General features: G+C 34.5%; 4 protein-coding genes across 6 annotated transcripts; 3 read left to right on the top strand and 1 right to left on the bottom strand.

Annotated features, from left to right (window-relative positions):
* The first annotated feature begins 2,228 nt into the window (after positions 1-2,228).
* Positions 2,229-9,559, top strand: LOC130968358 (protein REDUCED WALL ACETYLATION 3-like). The gene is made up of 17 exons (XM_057893578.1): positions 2,229-2,500; positions 2,600-2,653; positions 3,286-3,377; positions 4,168-4,305; positions 4,396-4,452; positions 4,544-4,616; positions 5,371-5,529; positions 5,962-6,111; positions 6,201-6,456; positions 6,775-6,890; positions 6,981-7,067; positions 7,174-7,262; positions 7,426-7,488; positions 7,634-7,690; positions 8,447-8,543; positions 8,669-8,827; positions 9,036-9,559. The coding sequence occupies exons 2-17, from the start codon at positions 2,621-2,623 to the stop codon at positions 9,039-9,041; spliced, it is 1,632 nt and encodes a 543-aa protein (XP_057749561.1). The 5' UTR covers positions 2,229-2,500; positions 2,600-2,620; the 3' UTR covers positions 9,042-9,559.
* A 1,883-nt stretch (positions 9,560-11,442) lies between these two features.
* On the top strand, positions 11,443-13,331 carry LOC130968359 (probable purine permease 10). Its single transcript, XM_057893579.1, has 2 exons — positions 11,443-11,627; positions 11,879-13,331. Exons 1-2 carry the CDS (start codon positions 11,543-11,545, stop codon positions 13,069-13,071), a joined length of 1,278 nt encoding a protein of 425 aa, XP_057749562.1. The 5' UTR covers positions 11,443-11,542; the 3' UTR covers positions 13,072-13,331.
* A 43-nt stretch (positions 13,332-13,374) lies between these two features.
* On the bottom strand, positions 13,375-15,450 carry LOC130968357 (pentatricopeptide repeat-containing protein At3g14730). Its single transcript, XM_057893577.1, has one exon. The coding sequence runs from the start codon at positions 15,406-15,408 to the stop codon at positions 13,537-13,539; it is 1,872 nt and encodes a 623-aa protein (XP_057749560.1). The 5' UTR covers positions 15,409-15,450; the 3' UTR covers positions 13,375-13,536.
* Positions 15,451-15,630: 180 nt separating this feature from the next.
* Positions 15,631-23,510, top strand: LOC130968647 (probable starch synthase 4, chloroplastic/amyloplastic). Of its 3 annotated transcripts, none has more exons than XM_057894036.1 (16): positions 15,631-16,047; positions 16,392-16,518; positions 17,154-17,244; positions 17,350-18,442; positions 18,520-18,571; positions 19,284-19,406; positions 19,487-19,562; positions 19,640-19,824; positions 19,908-20,102; positions 20,184-20,255; positions 20,952-21,161; positions 21,440-21,565; positions 21,812-21,961; positions 22,584-22,645; positions 22,734-22,809; positions 22,977-23,510. In XM_057894036.1, exons 1-16 carry the CDS (start codon positions 15,908-15,910, stop codon positions 23,154-23,156), a joined length of 2,958 nt encoding a protein of 985 aa, XP_057750019.1. In that variant the 5' UTR covers positions 15,631-15,907; the 3' UTR covers positions 23,157-23,510. The 3 variants fall into 3 exon arrangements, with proteins under 3 accessions (XP_057750019.1, XP_057750018.1, XP_057750020.1); XM_057894035.1 differs by having other exon boundaries at positions 16,392-16,614; XM_057894037.1 differs by lacking the exons at positions 15,631-16,047; positions 16,392-16,518 and adding an exon at positions 16,602-16,658.
* Positions 23,511-23,540: the final 30 nt, after the last annotated feature.

The following is a 23,540-nucleotide window of genomic DNA, read 5'->3' as shown; positions in this document are numbered from 1 at the left end:
TGTGAGTTATGCATGTGTGTTCTCAAACTACTTAGCTAGACTTGGTCTTAGATTCTTAGTTTCCCATTTTAATTAATAAAAGATATCCCGTTCCACAAGTAAAGTAAAGGCCAAAATAATTGTTACCTGCTCTTTAATATAACCACCCCATGCATACATTTTATGGATTCCATCGTAATCATTCGATGTTTTGAGGCAGAAATGTGGGATGTATTACGCCAAATAATTAATTTGCCTACTTTTTAGATGGGGGATAGCTGAAATAGGACCACTCATCTCATTTCAGAAAGTTTAATTAATTAATTAATTAATTCAACTTTAAATTTAATTTATTGTGCTATCAATTACTAGCGATCCACACCTACACATTTTTTTTTATTTTAATCAACCGGTGTTCTCCAAATGTGTGATGTGAATATAGTCACAAAGGATAATATATTGGACCATATAATTATTGTTTGCTTATTTTCTTAAAACTTGACTGGGGAAATTTGATACTCAAAGGTTATTGGATAGATATATCAATGCAAAAGAAAAATGAAAACTCCTTTTTTTGGGTGTTCGAATTTGATCAAGATTCAAGAATTCTATGAATCTTTTTCCCCTTTTATTTCATATCTTCTTTTTTATATTTTGAATAAATATTGCTTGCTTTATTTTATTCATTATTTATGTTTTCGGTTTATTATTGCTTTTTTTTGGGTATTAATTATTGCTTGATTTATTTGTTTTAGGTGACTTAGTTGGATTTGATAAAATTTTTAGTTAAATTTGGTGACAAAATATTATTGGGCTTTACCTGAACAAAATCAAGAAAAACAAGGACAAAGCCCAAAATAAAATGATAAAGAAGAAACAGAACAATAGAGATATTTTGATTTGGGCTTCCGTACAAGTTTTCGGAAAAACCAATGTAGAGAATCGAATGACCAATAAATGTTTTTTTTTTCTATTTAAAAAAAATAAATACCAAGAAACTAATTTTGGTCGCTCGCCGCTTAAACTAGTGTCGAGAATTTGAATTCCACCTTGTACATACAGCAACTTATTAGCCATTGACAACCCTTAAATAGAACTCAAATCTTTAACCTATCGGGATGAAGAATATCGTGGACAAAAAAAAATACAAAAATAATGGGATGATAAACACGTCTTCCAAGTTCCAACTATGTATTATGAATACTTACTTTATATTTTAACTACAAAAATACATATTTTTATACAATTTAAACAAATAAATCTTAAAAGTATTTTAGCTGATGTTTCGAAATATAAATTGATTTTGACATATGTAAATAGATTTTTAAAATAATTTTGTTCTTACCATTTTATTAAACACACCCTATAACTTCAGGTCAAAGTTAGGATATGGGAAAATATTTAGGCCAATTCTCCCATGCCTTTAATTTTGGTGTCGAAATTGCTGAAGTTGCTTTTTGGAGTAAGTTTTAAATATTAAAAAATTGTTTATTTTTATATTTTTTAATTTAAATATTAATTTTTATCTCTTTTTAGTAAGTTAGACAAGTGTATATAAACACCATAGCATACACCAAATATTTATGATCTAAAAAAATGACAACCACTGAAAGGAATTGAAAAGAAATGGACAGGATGCAGGGTATTTAGTATTTACAAAAAACAGCGTGGACCGAAATAAATTGTTTAATTTTGACGTTTAAAATTGTACAAAGCAATTAATACGAATCGATAATAAATTATGGATTATGAACTATATAATCAGTTATAGCCAGACACATTATTTAACGGCTGCATCAATGTCCATTCTTTAGTATTTCACCCTTGTCTACTAGTTGGTACGGCTGTAATATTCCAAATTTCCAATTGAAGCACAGACATAAGTCTATGATCATATAAATTCACCATATTTTATGGTGAAGACGTGTTGAAGAAAAAACTTACCAAGTTTTAAGGAAGATTTGATCCAATAAACAAGACATCCAATCCAATCATGCTTCCAATTAATTATTAATTAATTAATTAATCTAAAACTAATCATCGCATGAAGCGATACCAAACTTTCAGTGGTTGGATTGGGATTACGTATTTAATTTATTTAGTGTTAGTTAAAAAATGACCAAAATCATGTGATTAGTTTGAAGAAATAAAAGAGGCAAGGAAAGAAAGTAAGAAAGCAAAGTGGCAACAAACATTAATGCATGATTAGTAATTTAGTAAAAGGAAAAGAACAGTTGCACACACACAAATAAAACACAAAACACACAAGAAGAAATGATCTAATAAAAGAAAAGAGACAGAAAAGAAAGAAAGAAATAAAAGAATAGAAGGAGAAGAAGAGAAGAGAAGAGAAGAGGCTTCTTCAAGTATTCAACCACTTGAGAGAGAGACATCCCCTCTGACATTTTCTCTATTCTTGAAGCAAACTCCTCGTTTCAGATCTCTAGGGTTTCTCTTTCTTCCTCTCACTCTCAAAGCTATTTATGATCATTCTCTGACACCTTCCCCTTACCAATATCAGGTGCTTCGATCTCTTTGCCTTTCGGTATACGCTCTCAGATTTCGATTCTTCCATTCCAATGTGCTTGCTTCTTCGCTGATTTCCCTTTTGTTTCTGCAGATTGGAGCAGGTTCATCCAACATGGTTGTTTCGGGGCCAATCACGCCGGGGCAGGTGTGTGTGTGTGTGTGTGTCTCTGTGAGATTTGATTTTTGTGATTCATATTTTTCTCTGTGATTACTTCGATTCGGTTGTGAAATTTCCGAAACAGAGGTTAATTGTCGGTGATCTGCTTTGGTGTAATGTTGTTTGAATCTAACTGTTAATGATTGGTTGAGTTTCTGGAAGGGAAGTGTTTGATGTCGGATTGGACTATAATATAGGTCATAATTCTCATTCAATCTGGAACATTGAGTAAGAGTAATGAATGAGATTTTTAAGTTGGTAGATACCAGTCATGTTAGTTCAGCAGCTAAAAACCATTTGGATGAATATATGTATGTTTGGAGGAAAAACAATTTTGGAGTTGGACCTGAATGACAGCATAATTTGATATATTTCAAATTCGAGTGGAGTTCTTTAACTGTGTACTTGAAATTGAGCATAGTGAAGTTGGGTTAAATTTGGAGAAATCTAAATTTGAAACTTTTTTTATGCTCATTGAATAATACATCTATGCTTAATGAATTAATTCTGGTAGATTACACCATCATGGTTTCTTTACCTTCTTTCCATACTATTATCATGATACTATTTGATATGAAATAGTCAATTTTCTTATGGAATGTTGCTTATTTTGACCCCAGGTGTCTTTCTTGCTCGGTATTATTCCAGTTTTTGTTACATGGATATATTCAGAGTACTTAGAGTACAAGAAAGTGTCATCTCCTCCTAAAGTGTAAGTTGTTGCACTGTTATAGTCGTGGGAAATTGTTGACCTTTCAACAGATTAAATCATATTGGATTTTGAAGTGGTGGAATATATATCAAGGATGAGTTTCCACATTTCTATTAATTGTATGTATCTTCTGTGATTGGTTAGATTTGTGATGAAAATATGTTCTTAGAAAACTCTAGACATACAGATCAATCTTTCTGTAGGTGATAACTTTGTTAATATGCAGGGACGTCTTGTAGAGGCAGTTGATGATAATCTGGATCTGGAAAATAATGAGATATCTTGATTAGTAGAGGAAAATTCTCTTTACATAAGCATTGTGCTAGATTGCTAGGTATCAAGGATCATTATGCATCCAGAAATGTAGTAACAGCACTTAAACTTCATTGTCAAGTTTACGAGTTGAACATTACAAACCCGAATAATGTTTGCAGAGATAACAAATCCAATTTTATGGGTTTCATGCCAGCATGAAACTAGACGTATAGTTCTCTTAAAACCGCTAAAAGTTATTAAAGAATTTGAAATCAGAAAAATGTAGAATAAAGTTAGACCCAAAAAGAGACTGATATGGATTATGTTTCCATCTTGGATCCATTTGAAAATTTTTGTTGCCTGATTGAAACAAGTATATCTTGTTGAAACATGTAAACTGGATATAATACTCTTTTTTACTGACTTGTATTTGATGGTTTTAACTTCTCCCTCTAAGATTTTGAGATCTGAAAAGCATAAAAAAATCTCTTAGAAAAATATCTGATGCTTAGTAATTTGTCTTTGAGGATTGCAGTCATTCAGATACTAATCTTGATGAGTTGGGGAAGGAAAGCATTAAGGAAGATGATCGAGCCATTTTGCTTGAAGCAGGGCTTACACGATCATCATCAGCAAAATTCTATGGATCATCTGTCAAATCAAATCTGATCAGGTCATTTTCTACATTATATATTCATGAGGTTGTCTTCAGTTTCTCACACTTATTCTTCAATATCCTTACCTTCTTACTTGTCCTGTCTAGGTTTTTGACCATGGATGATTCGTTCTTGCTAGAAAATCGAGCAACTTTAAGGGCACTGTAGGTCATCATTCTTTAAATGACTCAAAACATTTTATGTTATGCTCTTGAATCTTCTGAGTTCTTAAAACTTATTTACAACAATTATTAGGGCCGAGTTTGGGCTGATCCTGTTTTATTTCTACATTTGTGATCGAACCAACTTACTTGGAGATTCTACAAAGGTATTTCTATACCAGTTATTACTTTTCCACTTATTTCGTGACTGCAATATCAGTATATAATATATCAGTTGGGTTTATACAAACTCTTTGGTGCTAATGCTATTAATGCTCTTTTATTTATTAAACATATAAAATTAATTTGTGAATTATCTACATATGAGTTGTATGAGTACCCGTTTTGATATTTGTATCTGAAAGCCTATAAACTAACTATATGAAGAACAAAGTAAATGAAAGGAGGCTATTTCTTATACATTTCACCTTGTTTATAATTTTTACTCTTTAGTTTCTATACTTAGCTTAGTTCATAATGCATGATTTCATAGCCCAGTACACTTTTGTGCAACGATTTTGCTGTTGTTTTGTTTATTTATTTCTTTTTTCTGGTCAGTAATAATTTGTTGTTCAGTCAATGCTTGGGAAGCCATATCTTGCAATATGTTTCACCTTGTAGGGTTTTACACTTGGAATCATAGATTACAATATTCATAGCCTAAGCTCTAGACTCTAGTGTGCAACTATTTTAGTTCATTTATTTATTTTATTGGGGATCAAGCATTTGGTTAGATATATGTAGTATCACGGGTTTGACTTGAGAAGGGAATACAAAAATGCACTGGAGCTAAGGGATCAAAATATATGTTTAAATGAGCTGTCATGTACTTTGTATTTAAATCATTATATGACTTAAATTATTGCCATTTGGTAATAGCTTCTTTTTTAACTAGATTTTCCTTTTCTATTTGTTTGACAGAATTATAGTCGGGATCTTTTCATCTTCTTGTACATTCTTCTGATTATAGTTTCAGCCATGACCTCTTTAAAGAAACATAATGACTCATCAGCATTTTCTGGAAGAACCATACTTTATCTTAATCGACATCAAACAGAGGAATGGAAAGGATGGATGCAGGTAGGTTTCAATTTGGATGCCTTACATATTTTAGTACATTGATTATAGTACATATCATAGCGTGGAGTGTGGGCATTAAATAGGCTCACCTTAGCTTGTACTGAACTTTATATAGAACTGGGTAGCTAGAATGAAATTTTACGCCACTCGGTCATAGATGCTTTGAGGCCTTGTCATGAATTATATTTTTTTAAAAGGTTAACAACAGGAGAATGGAAATTAAAGCCGTTGGTTATTCAAGTGATGAAACTGAAATCTGATCATCACAAAAATGTAGTCTAGATGTATAAGACTTTAAGAGATGAAACTCAAATTGGATTTAGCTCAACATAGTCCATATGTGTATTTCTTCAATTATTCCATAATTCAGTGAATATCTTCCTGCACACTCTAATTTTTAACTGTGGCTGTGATCATATTCCATTTGTTCAGGTCCTTTTTCTAATGTATCATTATTTTGCCGCGACGGAGATATACAATGCAATACGTGTTTTTATTGCTGCATATGTTTGGATGACTGGATTTGGAAACTTCTCATATTATTATGTTAGAAAAGATTTCAGCCTTGCTCGCTTTGCTCAGGTGATATATATGTGGTGTCTATTCTGTATCCGTAACTTGCTACTCTTTGTTCATAAAACAATATTATTAACTCATTAAACTTCTTGCAGATGATGTGGCGGCTTAATTTTTTTGTGGCCTTCTGTTGTATTGTGCTTAACAATGACTACATGCTCTATTATATATGTCCAATGCACACGCTTTTCACTTTGATGGTGTATGGAGCATTGGGTATATATAGCAAGTATAACGAAAACAGCTCAGTGATGGCTGCAAAAATTCTTGCATGCTTTCTTGTGGTGATCTTGATTTGGGAAATCCCTGGATTCTTTGACATACTCTGGAGTCCATTTGCATTCTTTTTGGGTTAGTAAGATATTTAACTTGGACATTTATATTATTATTAGTTTGACCTTTGTTGTGTTTGTTCTCTTGCAATTTTTCTTAAGGTTAAGTTACCTGATCTTTCTGCTAACTTGTGAATTGAATGGTATGATTTTCTCATCAATTGTGATCATATTATTAAGGGAAACAAAAATCATAGTTATATTGTAGATACTCTTTCTAAAGTGCATGGTTTTACATGTAGTGTCTTTGCATGGTTCAAGCTGATTTGTTAATCCAAGAATATAAGCTTTCATGTTTACACTGTAAGTACATAATAGAAATCTTTATGTGTCACAGGTTATACTGATCCTGCAAAGCCTGATCTCCCTCGAATGCATGAGTGGCATTTCAGATCTGGGCTTGATCGCTACATCTGGATAATTGGAATGATTTATGCCTACTTTCATCCAAATGTAATCTCATATACTGGTTTATTTGATGGGTCTGGGAATTATATTTGATGATATCCAGCTATTTAAATTTGAAATAATTTACTGTCTCAGGTTGAGAAATGGATGGAAAAATTGGAGGATTGTGAAACCAGGAGGAGATTAACAATTAAAACAAGCATTGTTTCAATTTCATTATTTGTGAGTTATACATGTCTACATCTCTTTTCATATTTCACTTCAATTATCTCAGTTCTAGACCAAAAATAGTAAGAAAGAATATCTCACTCTCACCATTCCTTTCTAGGCTGGGTACTTGTGGTATGAATACATTTACAAGCTGGACAAGGTTAATTATAACAAAATGCACCCATACACTTCATGGATACCAATTACGTCAGTATTATCTATTTTCCTTTTGCCATTTTGTCATTCTTTCAGATTCCATTGTTTCCTTTTTCATTATTAAGGAGACTAATCCTATAATAATATCGGGTGACTTTTTTTTTTTTGAGATTATTCCATTGATCTTTGTTCTTTTAACTAAAATATTTTACAGTGTTTACATTTGCTTGAGGAATTTCACTCAGCAGCTTCGGAATGTCTCTCTGACCCTATTTGCGTACGTGTTCCTTACCTTTGTTATTGAAGTTCCATTTTGTTTGGTTATCTCTCCCTTCCTCCCATACCTCCCCTTTTAGTTTGGCGGTACTTATGCTTTTTTCTATCTTTTATTTTCATATTTTTCTATATTTTGTGTTTATCAGGTGGCTTGGGAAGATTACTCTTGAAACTTACATTTCCCAATTTCACATTTGGTTGAGGTTCGTGCATATTGGTCAACTTGTTTTTTCACTCTTCATTTGGCATCATTTTTGTGTGGATCTTAGTTGTTGTTCCATGATTAGTGTGTATTCTGTTTCCTTTTGTTGATCATCCTGGCCTCCATGTTTCAATTCAGTGTGATAGAATACGAGTCTTCACATAAACTTTACTAAAATGATATTGCCTTCGAAGTTTTTTGAAAATGCAAATATGTTTGGACATCATATAAATAAAAGATTTTTTATTCTCAAGCATATTTGTTATGAAAATAAATAAATTTTTGGTTGTGTAGAATTTCATTTTCTCCTTTTGCCTTTTCTAGCATTCTGCCTGTATGAAAAATATTTATCCAGATATCCCAAAAAATTCAAATTGGTTTCTTTAATTTAAAAAAGAATTTTTTTTCTTTCTTTGAAAAATAATGACACCAAGTAAGCAGTAAATCTTCTTCATATCTACAGTACAAGAGATGTTTGGTACATAACCCTCTTTCATAAAATATTTTTCATCATATATAATCCATAAGAAAATGTTATTATCTGAATCAAAAACTTCTTAATTATATTACAAGGTACTTATCTTTTTGAAAAATCTCATAATTGTTATCATTGTACATGTTTAATTTATAGTATTTATAAAAAGTGGAATAGCGAGTACCTATTAATACACTATTTAATCATAATGCGAGAAAGCTGGTGAAAGAACTGTTAGCTACTAAGTATTAAGATACCGACTGGTTTCCTTGTTGCCTACAGATCTAACATGCCAAATGGACAGCCAAAGTGGCTTCTGTGTCTCATCCCAGAGTATCCTATGCTCAACTTCATGCTTACTACAGCTATATACGTCTTCGTAAGTAGCTTTCCTCTCTACCTTGTTGCTTTTTATTTTCATGTTTTTTACCATTCATCTTCAATTCTCATAAGAGCCATGTTAATAAGTTGTGCCTTTCGTATTCACTTGACCTGGTTTTGTAGATATCGCATCGACTTTTTGAATTAACAAATACACTCAAGTCCGTCTTCATACCTACCAAAGACAATCGACGACTGCTGCATAATTGTATCTCCGGGATTGCAATTTCCTTTTCTTTGTACTTCATTGCAGTTGTTCTACTTCAGATTCCGCATTCCACAGTAAGCTTCTATTTGCTACATAAAAGGGTTTGTGGAGAATCTTGATGAAGGATAATCACATAATTTGGTTACTAATTGCTATTACATGGAAAATTTCCCTGCAAAAGGGGGAAAAAGATAAAAATTAAAAGAAAGAAGAGTATATATGCCTTCTTATTTTTTAAAATGTGTTTATTTATAATAATTGTAATTTCTTTGATGTTGATAGGCTTGAATTTCAAGACCCCAAAGACTTTACATAGAAAATTCCCGTTGGATTTGCTGTGCTGAAAGGACACTAGTGGGTTAAAATAAGGATACAGGGAAATGTGGAATCTCATAATTTTTGGAGCAGTGTGTCCTGTAGTTGTCAATTAATATCCTCAGTCACAACAGAGATAGAACGGTGGTGGTTTGCATTTGAAGTTGGCAGAGGAAGAGAGGGACTAATCCTGAAGAAATTTGAACCAATTTTCTATAAATTCGTTTCTGCTCACACATAAAAAGGAGACAAAAAATAGGGTAGCTTACGAGTTCTCTGTCATGGCTGTGAGGAAATTCAAGATTCATTATCTTTTCAAATTTTTGTTGTCATTTTTTGCCTTTTTTACATCTGTGAAGGATAAGGAGAAATATGTATATTCATTTTGACAATCTTAAGCAGAAACGCGTCGTCATACCCTTGTAATAACAGCTATTTCTTTCAACAGCCATAAATGCTAGCGTATAAGTGTAGTGTTTAGATTGTTACCATTTCATTGCGGGGAATGTTCTTTCTACTTTAGCATGAATGCTAAGTTGCTTGCAGACTTGCAGTAGCAAAAAGTGTGTCCTCTTGGTGATTTTTTGAATTTGAGACAGGGAAAGTAAAAAAGAACGTGGGAAGAGGTGGTCAGACTTCTCAGTTAATTATTGATGGAAAGAAAAATAGTCGTCATCATGATTACCTACGGAATAAAAAATGCTTTTAATTATTATTGACATGTTACTCTCTAAATAATCACAGTAGAACAAATTTTCTCGAGTAGAAGCCATTCCGGTCTTTAACTATTTTCTTGAATGACAATCTCTTAACATTCGAAAATGTTAAATAATAATTTAGTTTTTGCAATTAGTTAACAAACTCTGACGATTTACGTGACTCTGTATTTGAATAAATTAATTATTCAAATTAAGGTAATTTTTTTCATTAGTTATTTTATATTTGACCAAACTATTTAAGAAGTGATATAGGTTCCATAATTGTTGGCCATGTAACTATTTAAGAGGTGATATAATAAATTAAAGTAATGCTACACATCTAAGTTTTTTTGTTTATTAAACTCAATCAAGTTAGTCTAACATAATAAAATCAGTTATGACTAGTATTATTCGAAGTCTTATTATTTAATTTAGTTAGATTTGATATATAAAAAGACTTGAATATGTAATATTATTCTAATAAATTATTATTTTTTTTGTTTTTGGCATGAATATTGAATTGTATTAGTCCAAATAAACAAAACTGAATGTTGAATTGTTTTCTTTGGTTTTTCATTTATGTGCTTACAAGACAAGTTAAAGCTTTTTCTTTCTGAAATTAACTAATTAAGCAATAGGTATTGCTTTCAATGCTTTAAAATTTCGGTCTGTGTGTGTGTATCAAGTATCAACTATCAAGCCTATCTTCTATTTTTTTGTTGTTGAAAAGGTATGTTTGCATCTTCATTCATTATCTTCTTTTTTTATATAGGCAATGAGTTCAATTTTTATCTTTCATTATCTTTTTGAAATTACTACAATATATACATAGGCAATAGAGAAGAAAAGGCCCCATGTAACCTATGTTGCCTTTTAAGTCAATTGATGTTCCTTTATGCTATTTACTCTCTTAAATATTACTTTCAGCGATAAGATATAATATTATATTTCCATCGGAAAAAAAAAAAAAAAAGATAAGGAATATCTTGTTCAAAATTCTAAAACCTGTGAGTTAAGGTTGGTTGGGTCCTTTTTCTCATTTTCTTCTTTTAATATTTTTGGTTAACTTTAGTTAACTATCTTAGGATATCCTGTTAAAATATTCTATCGAAGTTAAACCGAAGTTGAGTGAAATATTTAACCAAAATAAAGCAATTTTTTTTTATAGAGGTTTAAGATTTGTTTTAGTTCCATGTGCGAGTCATTTTAGTATTTTTCGATATATCAAGATAATTTTTATATATAATATTTGACATGAGTTTAGTTCCTCAAAATTGTTTTAATTTTATTTACAAAGAGATTAATCTTTTTACATTTGCAGGACTATTTTCACCAAGACGTTTTTCTCCTTCGGTCTGATGGCTGCATTAATAGGTGAAAAGACGTAAAAAATATTAATAATAAATAATACCTCTTGAAAGTCTAAAAACGATATTTTAGAAGTGATGTTGTAAATGAAATATGCCTTTTAAAGGTAACAAGGGGCCAGTATTTATGAGGAAGATAAAAAGCAACACATTCATACTTATAAATATTATCATGTTTTGCTCTTTCAGATTATGTGTGTTGGACTAACTTTAACTAGAGACCGAAAGACATAATATTCATTTTCTTTAAAAAAAAATCAAAATGTATCTTCCAAGTTAAAAATACCAAACAATTAATTATCTTATAAAATATCATCTTACAATCTTACTGGCCTCTGTATTATAGTTTGTACAAACATAACACATTACACATTTCATTTTACATACGTTTTCATAGTCACTCATTTGCATGCAAGCTCCCTTTCATCTGTGTTTCTCACAAGCTAGTTGTTTTGACATGAGAGAATCACAGGAAGTGCAACTCTGCGTGGAGGGTACATAAATTTCATCTTGTTCAACATATAATTAGGCCACCTTAGTTATGAGATTTGAAATCAGTATCACTAAAGTGCTAAGTTAATAACTGTATATTTCTGGTTTCTCGAGGGAATGAACTAAAGTTCATCATCTTCACTCTTTTGATTATGCTCTAGTTGCAATCATAGGCTAAGAAATCCTACCTTGCATGTATGTGAAACATCCAAGTCTTGAAGCAAATCACTGAATGCTGATATTTTGTTTGCAGATTATGCAGTGAATGAAACAAAACCAGTGGAGAGTAATGATTTGCTCAACCACATTGATCAACCAATGAATGGTTTTCTCAACCATGCAGATCAACCAATGAATGGTTTTCTCAACAACGCAGATCAACCAACAATCAAACATCAAAGAAGTTATCGTCGTTGGTTCCTCATAACTCTCTATTCAGTATTTGTCTTGTCCGGCCAGGCTGCTGCTACACTCCTGGGAAGGTTGTACTATGACAAAGGCGGAAATAGCAAATGGATGGGATCACTTGTCCAGGTTGTTGGGTTCCCTATTCTGCTGCCTTATTACTGCATCACAACACGAAAAACTCCCAGCAGAGACAGCATTCTTCCAAACCCATCTGCCTCAGCTTTAGCACTTGTCTATATCTCCCTTGGTCTACTTGTGGCATTGACCAGTTACTTGGAGTCATTGGGGCTAGCACACCTTCCTGCTTCCACTTTTGCACTCATTACCTCATCCCGGTTGGCTTTCAATGCCTTTTTCTCTTTTTTCCTCAACTCAGTGAAGTTTACACCTTACCTTATAAATTCTCTAGTCCTTCTAACTCTCTCTCCCACGCTACTTGCCTTTCAACCTGAAAATGAAATTTCCAGTGGGAACTCTAAGCATAATTATGTGCTAGGATTCATAGCTTCAGTGGCTGGATCAGCTGCGTATGGATTGTTACTTTCCCTTACACAGCTTTCATTTCTGAAGGTTTTGAAAAGAAATACTATCAGAGTTCTTATGGATGTGATAGTATACGAATCCCTTGTGGCCACCATTGTTACTCTTGTGGGACTATTTGCTAGTGGAGAGGGAAATAAGCTGCATACAGAAATAGAGGAGTATGAGATGGGGAAAGTATCTTATCTGCTAACTCTCAGTTTCTCAGCAATATGTTGGAATTTCTTTAACATTGGTTGTGTGGGGCTGATTTTCGAGACGTCTTCCCTCTTATCCAATTCCATAGTCGTTTTGGGTTTGCCTATCATTCCAATTTTGGCAGTGTTCGTTTTTCATGACATAATGCATGGAATAAAGGCCATCTCTTTGGTGCTAGCTGTTTGGGGCTTTCTGTCATACCTTTATCAGTACTACCTGGATGACAAGAGCTCCAATACTGATCATATTCTCAATACTTCAACATTAGAAGACATTAATGATCAATTTGGGAAGGCTTGAGTGATTATTGAAGCTGTAACCTGTCTCTGGTTCCATACTTCTTAAAATATATCTAGTTTAACATTGATGGATAGGCATAAAAATGGGAGCTGTGTGTTATTAGAATATTAAGGGTTTTATGTTGAGATCCAATTATATCAATGATAGAACGGAGTCCTATAGTTGTGTATTTCCACTCATTCATTCCTCTCTGTTTTATTTCTCATATATCACCCCAAAAAAAATGTCATTCATATATACTATTCTCAGAGGAGGAAAATAGCTCTATAGTTTATTTATGTATGTTGCAATTGATGTTAGACTGGTAGCTGATATAAATATCCTATGTAGAGTTATGAACAATCCTAATAATTACAATTAATGTGGACAATTGACATTAATTCAAAGCAACTTTTGGACTACCTCTTAAGCAAAGGGAAGTTTACATTTTGATGTGTGAATAGACTTTCTCTTGCATACTAAATGCTAGATCAATGGAACATATCCATACTCATGCATAACTGTTGCCAATGAATTTAAACCAGAATAAATTATTTCTGTTTGGGGATGGGTCCTATCACCTGTTACAAAAACATGCAAGCCATTTATGAGCTCAATCCAGCTACACCCTGGACTCTTCTTCACATTCTGTTCCCTCATTGCATATCTGACCTCTGATACTTCTTCATATCGACCAGCAACTCCGTAAACATTTGCCATCAATACATAGTTCCCACAATGGTCCGGTTCAAGTTCAATCACCTTGCTCGCAGCAATCTCAGCCAAGTCCGGGTCCTTATGGAGACGGCATGCTGCCAGCAAAGACCTCCATCCTACAGGATCAGCTTGATAGGGCATTGTTCGTACCAACTCATATGCCTCCGTGAGCTTTCCAGCTCGACTGAGCATGTCTATCACGCAGGTGTAGTGTTCAATGGATGGTGAGACGCCATATTTTGATTCCATTACGGCTAGAAACTCAAGCCCCTCTGCCACCATGCCGGCATGGTTGCATGCGGATAACAATCCAACAAAACTAATTTCATTAGGCACCATCTGAGCTTGACACATACGAGAAAATGTGTCCAGTGCCTCATCACCATAGCCATGCATTCCATAACCAGTGATCATTATGTTCCATGAGGCCACATCCTTTTCTCTCATTTTATTGAAAACCATGCGAGCATCCCTCATATTTCCACATTTGGCATACATGTCCATCAGAGCATTTTTCAACAGAACATCATCAAAACCATTGTTGCTTCCATCTTTTCCCAACCCATTTACAATCATAAACCCATGTATCTCTCTACCATGCATCAAGGCTGCTAGATGAGTACAAGCCGGAAGCACTGCCGTAATTGTGACCAAGTCAGGTTGAACCTTGTTTCCCAGCATCCTATCAAAGAGCCTCAAAGTTCCATAATGATCATCGCAACATTCATGAGCGGAGATGATTGAGTTCCATGTAAAGATATCCTTCTCGTCCATCATCTCAAAAACACCCAAGGCATCAGTAATGCATTTGCATTTCCCATACATATCAATCAGTGCATTCGAAACAACCACACTGGAATCATAACCCATTTTCATCACAAATCCATGAACAGCTCTTCCATTGCAAAGGTCTCCAATCACAGAAAAAATAGATAAAACACCTGTAACAGTAAACCTACAAGCAACCACTCCATTCTTCCTCATCCTCCTAAATGCCTCCAGAGCCTCCTCAAACAGCCCAACTTGTGCATACCCATTGAGCATTGAGTTCCAAAGTACCAAATCTCTAACAGGCAATTCCTCAAACACCTCATGTGCATCCATCACCAACCCAAATTTCATATAAGTATTAACCAGAGCACTCCCTACAAACACATCCAACTCCAATCCAAACTTAAACAACAATCCATGAATCTTCTTAACCTCTAAATCCTCCACACAGGCTCTGATCACACACGGGAATGTGTACTTATCCGGAGTGACACCCAGATGGCGCATTCGCTTGTAAACCAAGAAGCCATCAAGGGAAATCCCATTCCCAACAAATCCAGCAATGACAGCATTGTAGGCGAAGACATTCTTATCAAGATCGGTAGGGTAGTTGAAGACCTTGAAGGCATTGCTCATGAGGGTGCACTTCGAGTACATGTTAATGAGGCTGGTTACGACAAGCGGCGATGCAAGATACCCGCTTTTGATTGCATACAAATGGAGCTCCTTGCCTTTGGAGAGGTTGGCATGGTGGGCACATGACTGAAGGGACGCAATGCAAGTTGCTATGTCGAAGCAGGTTGATGTCGAGAAACAGCGACGGCATTGGTTGTTGAGGAGAATAACTCTTTGGATTCTAGTTACATTCATCTAACTGCCTTAACCACCTCAACACCCAGTCACTCACGCCAACTATACTATAACGGAAAGTGAGCGTTTTTCTTGGATCACGTGAGAGCGCACGTGATGGAACCCAAGCCACGTCTTCTTTTTGGAGAGTCACGTTCACGTCGCTTGGTAGATAGTGAGATATTTTTATATATAGGTGTAAAAGAGAAGTAAAAATCTCACTCTTATTTCGTTGGAAAATAAAATCCTAAGTGTGCGGTGGAAGGGAGTGTGGTGTGACAAGAACCGTTCCTAACGGCCTAAGTAACCAAAAGGAGAAAAGAAAAGAAAAGAACAGAACACACCTCTTTCTTCTTCTTCTTCTTCTCCTTCAGTCCTTCTTCTTCTTCTTCTTCTTTTCAGTCCTTCTTCTTCTTCTTCAGTTCTTCGTTGTATTTGCGCGATCATAATATCCCAGATTTCGGGATATACAGTTGTTTTGTATAGGTATAGTAGGTTTTGGAGATAGATTGATCCGAGAATGGCTTCGAAGTTGGCAACATGCTTCGTATACTGGAACCTCAACCAGAGCCATCCCAACACGGTTGTTCGCTTTCCTTCTTCACTTTCCCATGGCCTTCTTCTTCCCGCTTCCTGCAAAATGCGCCAACGGAGTCTCAGGTGCCTTTTTTTTTATATTATTCAAATTTTGTTTTATTGCACTCTGCTTGCTTGATGTTACGCCCTTCCCTGCCCTATTAGCTACTTTCTTTCTTTCTTTCTTGTGTGTTATGCGTTTCTTGAAAATGGGTGTTATGTGTTAGAATTGGTTTAGCTGAGCTCCAAATATGTAGCTCATCAATTTTCGTTACTTGTTTGATTCTCAACACGTCCTTACATTTTCTTGGAATGTTTTGTTGACTATTTTGGATTTTGCTTTTATGAGGTCTGATTGGATTCCTCTAGCTGGTAATGCTGTATCTTTGAAGTTTAGCATGCACACGAACTTATTGTGTTGTATACAGTTCCCAGCACAAGAAACAACATATCAAGAAAGCTTCTCATGAACCGCCTTCCACAGATGGAGATCCCCAACCAGATCAAGATAGGGATTCAGAGCACAGAGAGCCTTCGTTGGATAGTCTCCCAAACGTAAACAACGAAATCTTGAGCAGTACTGATACTGGAAACATTGATTCTGTGGAGAAATTGGATAGTCCGATTTTAATACCCGAAACTACACCTTCGGTATCACAGTCAACTAATTACAGATACAACTTTAAACTGAGAATGTATACTGTGTGATTCTTTATAAAAATACAGTCTGTATTTTCCAATCGTTTTATTTATATGAATTATGGCATGTTTATAGGTACAGAGCCACATGCTTTTAATGTTAACAGTTGCCATTGTTAAAAGATAGTAGGGTCTCATCTTAGGTAGTTGGACCACGAAAGGAGAAGACATATAGAGGCCTTAGTAGAAATGTAGATTAGATGTAACTATAATGTAACTATTAAAAAGGACCTAGATTTGATGGTTTATCTATAGATAAGATTACCACACTAGCTAGGATCCCAATAGAACTGCATAAAGTTATAAAAGCACATTATAACAAAATCATTATAATTTGGTTCCCATGTCATGAATCTCCATAATTTTCTTTTCCCTAGTTGGATATGTACCTATGTGCAAGTTTTTTAGACATGAGTACCTAGTGACATTATTGGGTGGAAATTTTGTCGAGGTTAGAAGGTCAGCCAACTAATTATTTAACTATGAAATAGGCTGTAAATATAAATGGAGCAGAGCAGGCCGAACAATTGTCTGGTGGTCAACTTGTGGATATGCTAGGCATGATACAAAATACAGAGAAAAGTAAGATATCATTCTGTAATGGTTATGGATATCCTTTTCTACTACCAACATTCTTGGTTTGTTGTCTTGCCACCTGTTATTAATAATTATATATTCTTCTTGCAGACATCCTTCTTCTAAATCAAGCTAGAATTCATGCACTTCAGGACCTTGAAAAGATTCTTGCTGAAAAGGAAGCATTACAAGGAGAAATTAATGTCTTAGAGACGAGGTTGGCTGAGACTGATGCCCGAATTGAGGTTGCAACCCAGGAAAAGATACATGTGAAACACTTGGAGGAACAGTTAGAGAAACTGCGCAGTGAGTTGGCTCAAAGTGGCAATCCTGAAGGAGGAGATACTGAATTGCACGCCCATCTAAATAGATTTTTGAACGATGAATACCCTCCGAGTCATAATGAAAGCATTCATTCTCTTACTGTGGAGCTTAATTCTTTGAGGGAAGAAAATGCCTCTCTGAAGAGTGCCATAGAATCATTCAAAGCTCAGCTTAATGATGTCAATAATACTAGTGAGCGTGTAGTGGTCTTGGAAAAAGAACGGTCATCTTTGGAATCTGCCCTGAAGGACTTAGAATCAAAATTACTAGAATCACAGGAAGACTTGTCAGAACTGTCTGCATTAAGAGTTGAATGCAAGGATTTACGGGAGAAGGTTGAAGATCTACAAGTGATGCTAGATAATGCAACTAAACAAGCTAATCAAGATATTACAGTGTTGCAACAAAACCAGGATCTTCGAAGAAAGCTTGAAAAATTGGAAGCATCCCTGGAAGAAGCTAATAACTATAAGCTGTCATCAGATAAATTGCAAAAGTACAATGAAGAAATGCAGCAGAAGATAAAATCATTGGAGGAACGCCTTCAAAAGTCAGATGAAGAAATAAATTCTTATGTTCAGATGTATCAAGATTCAGCGAAGGAATTTCAAGTTACACTTAGTGATCTGAAAGAAGAAACCAAGAAAAGGGCGCTGGATGGACCAGTGGAAGATATGCCATGGGAGTTTTGGAGCCGATTGTTGCTTATGATTGATGGTTGGTCACTTGAAAAGAAAATATCAGTGGATGACGCAAATCTTTTGAGAGAAAAGGTGTGGAAGAGAGACAGACGTATTAGAGACACATATATGGCTTGTGAAGAACAAAGTGAAAATGAGGCTATTTCTGCATTTCTCAAGCTTACATCATCTGCAACAAGGTATTACCTTTTACTTGTAAATTATGACTTTTATATAATATCCATTGCCTTATATTTCTCTTATTTTTAATTTTTAGTCAGGGATTGCGTGTGATTCATATTGCAGCAGAGATGGCACCAGTTGCCAAGGTGAACCCATTATTTACGTATCCCTATGTTTCATTCTGGTTAACTCATTTTGTCTAATATGCTTCTCTCCATGCTTAACAATATTTCTTCTCTTTTTTTTTTATAAAAAAAGATAAAAAAAAATCACTCTTACATTTTTTTATCAGTGCATGCTTTATCTGCCATATGTTGTATTATATATCATTCAGCCACTGTGGGTTTGCCAAAAGACTTATCTATTCTAAATTCTCATTCAATTACGGCATCAAAATAGAAAAACACACATTGGGTTGGGTTTAGGGATAATCAAGCTCCAACTGATGACTTCCACCACGTCAAGGTCACACTCTACCGCTGAGTTATAAGAGAGAGTTTTGTTTATTCATTTTTTGGTGCTTGGTTTGGTATAAGAAGCCATGTACTTTGGCTATGTATGAAATTTGCAGATTCATGTGCCTTTGGTGTGATTGGACATCTCTTAAAAGATATTTCATCAGCCACTAAACCCATTATTCAAACCTTATCACAGATTAAGGTTGAATCATCTGGAATACTCCTTTCGAGAAACTAACATATTCTGTTACTGCATTTAATTTGACTAAGGAGCTCTTGTTTGGTTAATTTCTTGGTCATTTATTTATTGTTTCTCCTGCAATGATATCAGATCATTTTCTTTTATCTGAGCTATGTTTGCTCTATGAACTAATATTAGCTTAAGTTATATCCGTAACAGGTTGGTGGTTTGGGGGATGTTGTCTGTGGTCTGGGTAAAGCACTACAAAGAAAAGGACACCTTGTCGAAATTATTCTTCCCAAATATGATTGTATGGACTATGACCGAATTTGTGACTTAAGGGTATGCTCTTTTATTGAGAAAAGAATTGACCATGTGTCTTGAACTACTTTTGATAAATGATAATAAGATTATTCTTGCAGGCTTTGGATGTGGTGATAGAGTCATACTTTGATGGTCAATTGTTCCAAAATAAAATCTGGGTTGGCACTGTTGAAGGTTAATTAAATATTTCCATTTTAATTAAATGTCTTTATAACTTCATCCAGTAAAGTAACTTTACTTCAACCATGCAGGGCTTCCTGTTTATTTCATTGAGCCCCATCATCCTCATAAGCTATTCTGGCGAGGAACTTATTATGGGGAGCACGATGATTTCAAACGCTTCTCGTACTTTAGCCGTGCAGCTCTTGAGTTTCTTCTTCGAGCTGGCAAGAAGCCAGATATCATTCATTGCCATGATTGGCAGACAGCATTTGTGGTATGAGCGATGAATCATTTTATAGGCATGTAGAAGATTTTCGCTCTCTACCTAACATTGAAAAACTTTTGTTTCTTTGGTAGGCTCCACTATATTGGGAGATGTATGCCCCAAAGGGGTTAGATTCAGCTAGGATGTGTTTTACATGCCATAACTTTCAGTATCAAGGGATTGCTGCAGCATCAGAGTTGGAATCATGTGGTCTTCATGCCCACCAGTTAAATAGACCAGATAGAATGCAGGACAACTCAGCACATGATAAAGTCAACGCTGTCAAGGTTTTATAACAATAAAAGATTGTCTATTTTGTCTTACATTAGTGAATGTAAGTAATAATACTTTTACCTTATAATGTTCAGGGTGCAGTTGTTTTCTCAAACATTGTGACAACCGTGTCTCCTACTTATGCCCAAGAAGTGAGAACTGCTGAGGTATGTTTCACTTCTTGTTCTTGTGCATATAGATATATGGCAGAACACGTGATGCCATAAGCATTAAAGCATTAGATTGACTGGGAATAACATCTTGTCCCAAAACTTCTTTGATCATACTCCTTTGCTGTGAAAAGATGGTTCCCTGAAAAAAGGATTGTTTGCGATATAAAAACATTCACATGCCTTAATCTAAAAGCGCTTTTTAGGAGAGCTGATACTTGTCATATTTCCGCCTCTATGACCAAGTTGAGTTTGATCCATGTCATCAAAATGTTAAGTTTTTCCTGTTCAAAAAATAATCCTGTCTAAGGTTCAAGTTGGCTTGTGCTTAGTCCATGCTTCAAGCCTGCATGCATTTAATGTACAGGGATATGTTAAAGACTAAGCTAGTCACATGCATGACATAAATATTTGACATTTGACATGATTAAGATATCTGATTGATTTGCACGTTAACATAGACTGCAAAGGATCTAAAATTGATCTTCAGATTTCAATATAAATGTATTTACTAAAACGATTATAAAATGTTAGATTATTACAGTTTACAATTTAGCTAATAGTACATTAAGCTATCAGCAGGTTACTCAAAATAGTAATCAAGTATATAATCGTGCACAATCTATCCTCAATGTTAGATTTTGAATCATAAAAGTTATTCTCTTGAATGGTTTATTCATGTACAAAATGCAGGGAGGACATGGCCTCCATTCAACTCTTTCTTCCCATTCCAAGAAGTTCATTGGGATTCTTAATGGCATTGATACTGATGCATGGGATCCTGCTACTGATCCATGTCTTGAAGTCCAGTACAATGCAAATGATCTTCAAGGGAAAGCAGAGAATAAGGCAGCCTTAAGAAGAAAACTTGGTCTTTCATCCGCAGACCATAGGAGGCCATTGGTAATTATATATCGTATTTTAAATTAGAACTTTGCTCGTATTGATTGATCTAATTTTATTTCTTGATATAAAAAAGGTTCAAACTTATTTGTTGTTTATGTTTGCTTTATTGGTGCCCGTTGCTGCTTTATCAATTGGTGTCTCTCATACTCAATAGTGAAAGGATACTCTTGATCTTGAAATTTTGAATTATCTTTTTACTCACTGAATCACACTAAGACAATCTTAGAAATGGAAATGCTTTAATACTTGTATTTTATTTATTCTTTCTTTGATAGGTTGGCTGCATAACAAGATTGGTACCACAAAAAGGTGTTCATCTTATTAGACATGCGATATATCGAACATTGGGTCTGGGAGGGCAATTTGTTCTTCTTGGTTCCAGTCCAGTGCACCATATTCAGGTCATATTTCCTTTTCCTCTAGCTAAAGTTTAGAGGTGTTTTAATTTATTTCGGAAATGAGTCAGCCCAGACTGCATAGGATAGGTGAAAGTAATGAAAAGATACCATTCATGAAAGTTTTCCTTTAAAAATAGACCGGAAATTGATTATTGAGGTTGAAAATTTATTTTGTTTACTGTTGATAATGGGACATGGCAATTCATATTCCTATTTTCTGCCAACTGATTATCATTTTTTGCTCTCTAGAAAGAATTTGAGGGCATTGCTGAGCAGTTTCAGAATCATGATCAAGTAAGGTTGATACTGAAGTATGATGAATCTCTTGCCCATGCCATTTATGCTGCTTCTGACATGTTCATCATTCCATCAATCTTTGAACCTTGTGGCCTGACACAGGTAAGGCCAAATTGGTCATTTGGTTGTTCATGAACTTGTAAGATAGTAAAATTGTGGGAAATTACTTATTGTAGAATACTGTGATTAAAGGTAATCTATGTTTTGTTCTTTTTCGCAATACATGTATTTTCAAGCAAAATTTGTGTTGACCTCTTATAGAGAAGTTGCAATTCTTTTTCCTCATCTTTGCTCTTTGCTTTTCTTTTTAAATATAAAAGAAAACCTCAACCTTGACAACCTGCGTGCCAAAATGCCAAAATCCATTCCTTTAATAAAGGCAGGTTAGAAAAGCTTCCTTTACGGACAGGCACAATCACACAGTTGATAAAAACTTCTCTTTTACAGCATCACTCATCAGTCATTGCAAACACCCCAAAAAAAAAAAAACAATATTTATAAAGCTCTTGATTATTTGCTTAAATTGACACAGGAATTTTAAGTGAAAACTGGAAACCATTTAATCCAAAGTATAAATAGGAAGTCTCAGATGTGTCTAACAAGTATCGCATATGGGGTATCATCATCTTTGTATAAAGTGTATTGCTAGTCTGTAGTCTCTTCCAGTTCCATGCTTCTTTTCTACGATTAAGGAGAAACTTAATTCTTAATTTCCTTCCTGCAGATGATATCCATGAGATATGGGGCGATACCCATTGTCAGAAAAACTGGAGGCCTAAATGACAGGTTAACATAAAATCCATGATGTGTCAATATGAGAGTAATTCCTGTTTCAATGTTTTTGAAGATTAACTAATTATGTCTCATTTTGTAGTGTTTTTGATGTTGATGATGATACAATACCTCCCCGATTTCAAAATGGATTTACTTTTTTAGAAGCTAATGAGCAGGTAAGCAGTAAAAGTGTGAAATATCTGCAGTTTGATATTCCAGTTCTACACAGTGATTCTGTCTGGTGTTTTACAATAGAATCAGTTATGGAAAAACCTGATAACCCGATACTTTACTTCTTCCGTTTACTTCAGTGGTCACAAACCTAATAATACAGTCTTGACAGGATTTTAATGGTGCTTTAGAACGAGCATTTAACCTCTACATGAACAACCCTGAGCGTTGGAAACAACTTGTTCAGAAGGACATGAATATAGATTTCAGCTGGGATTCTTCAGCAGCTCAATACGAACAACTCTACTCAAGCGCTGTGGCTAGAGCAAGGGCGAGAAACATGCTTAATTAATTGAGCTAAAGGAGGCATGACAACCAGCCCAATTTTGTTAGTTTTGAGAGCTCATGTTCAAAGGCAGCATACCTTATATGCAAGTACATATCTGAGGTTGAGAATGAAATGTAAAAAGATGAATGTCACAAGGAGTCTGCTGAAACCAAGCTGCTTGAGTTGAAGTTTCATGCATGATCCTCTTCGGTTTACATGGATGCAACCCTTATACACATGCAAGATTGTTCAATTCTTTTTCTATCATTTTCCACTTGTATTTTTTACTTGTAAAGCATTACAACTTAGGTTCTCCACTTAAAAATTTGTATAAAGAAATAGATATTGGATAAATCACATGTTTTTATGATTGAAGAATACTAGCGTTTACCTGTGACCAAATAAAAA

Source organism: Arachis stenosperma, chromosome 3 (genome assembly GCF_014773155.1).
Source record: "Arachis stenosperma cultivar V10309 chromosome 3, arast.V10309.gnm1.PFL2, whole genome shotgun sequence".
In the NCBI taxonomy this organism is placed as follows: domain Eukaryota; kingdom Viridiplantae; phylum Streptophyta; class Magnoliopsida; order Fabales; family Fabaceae; genus Arachis; species Arachis stenosperma.
This window is presented reverse-complemented; position numbering and strand designations above follow the sequence as displayed.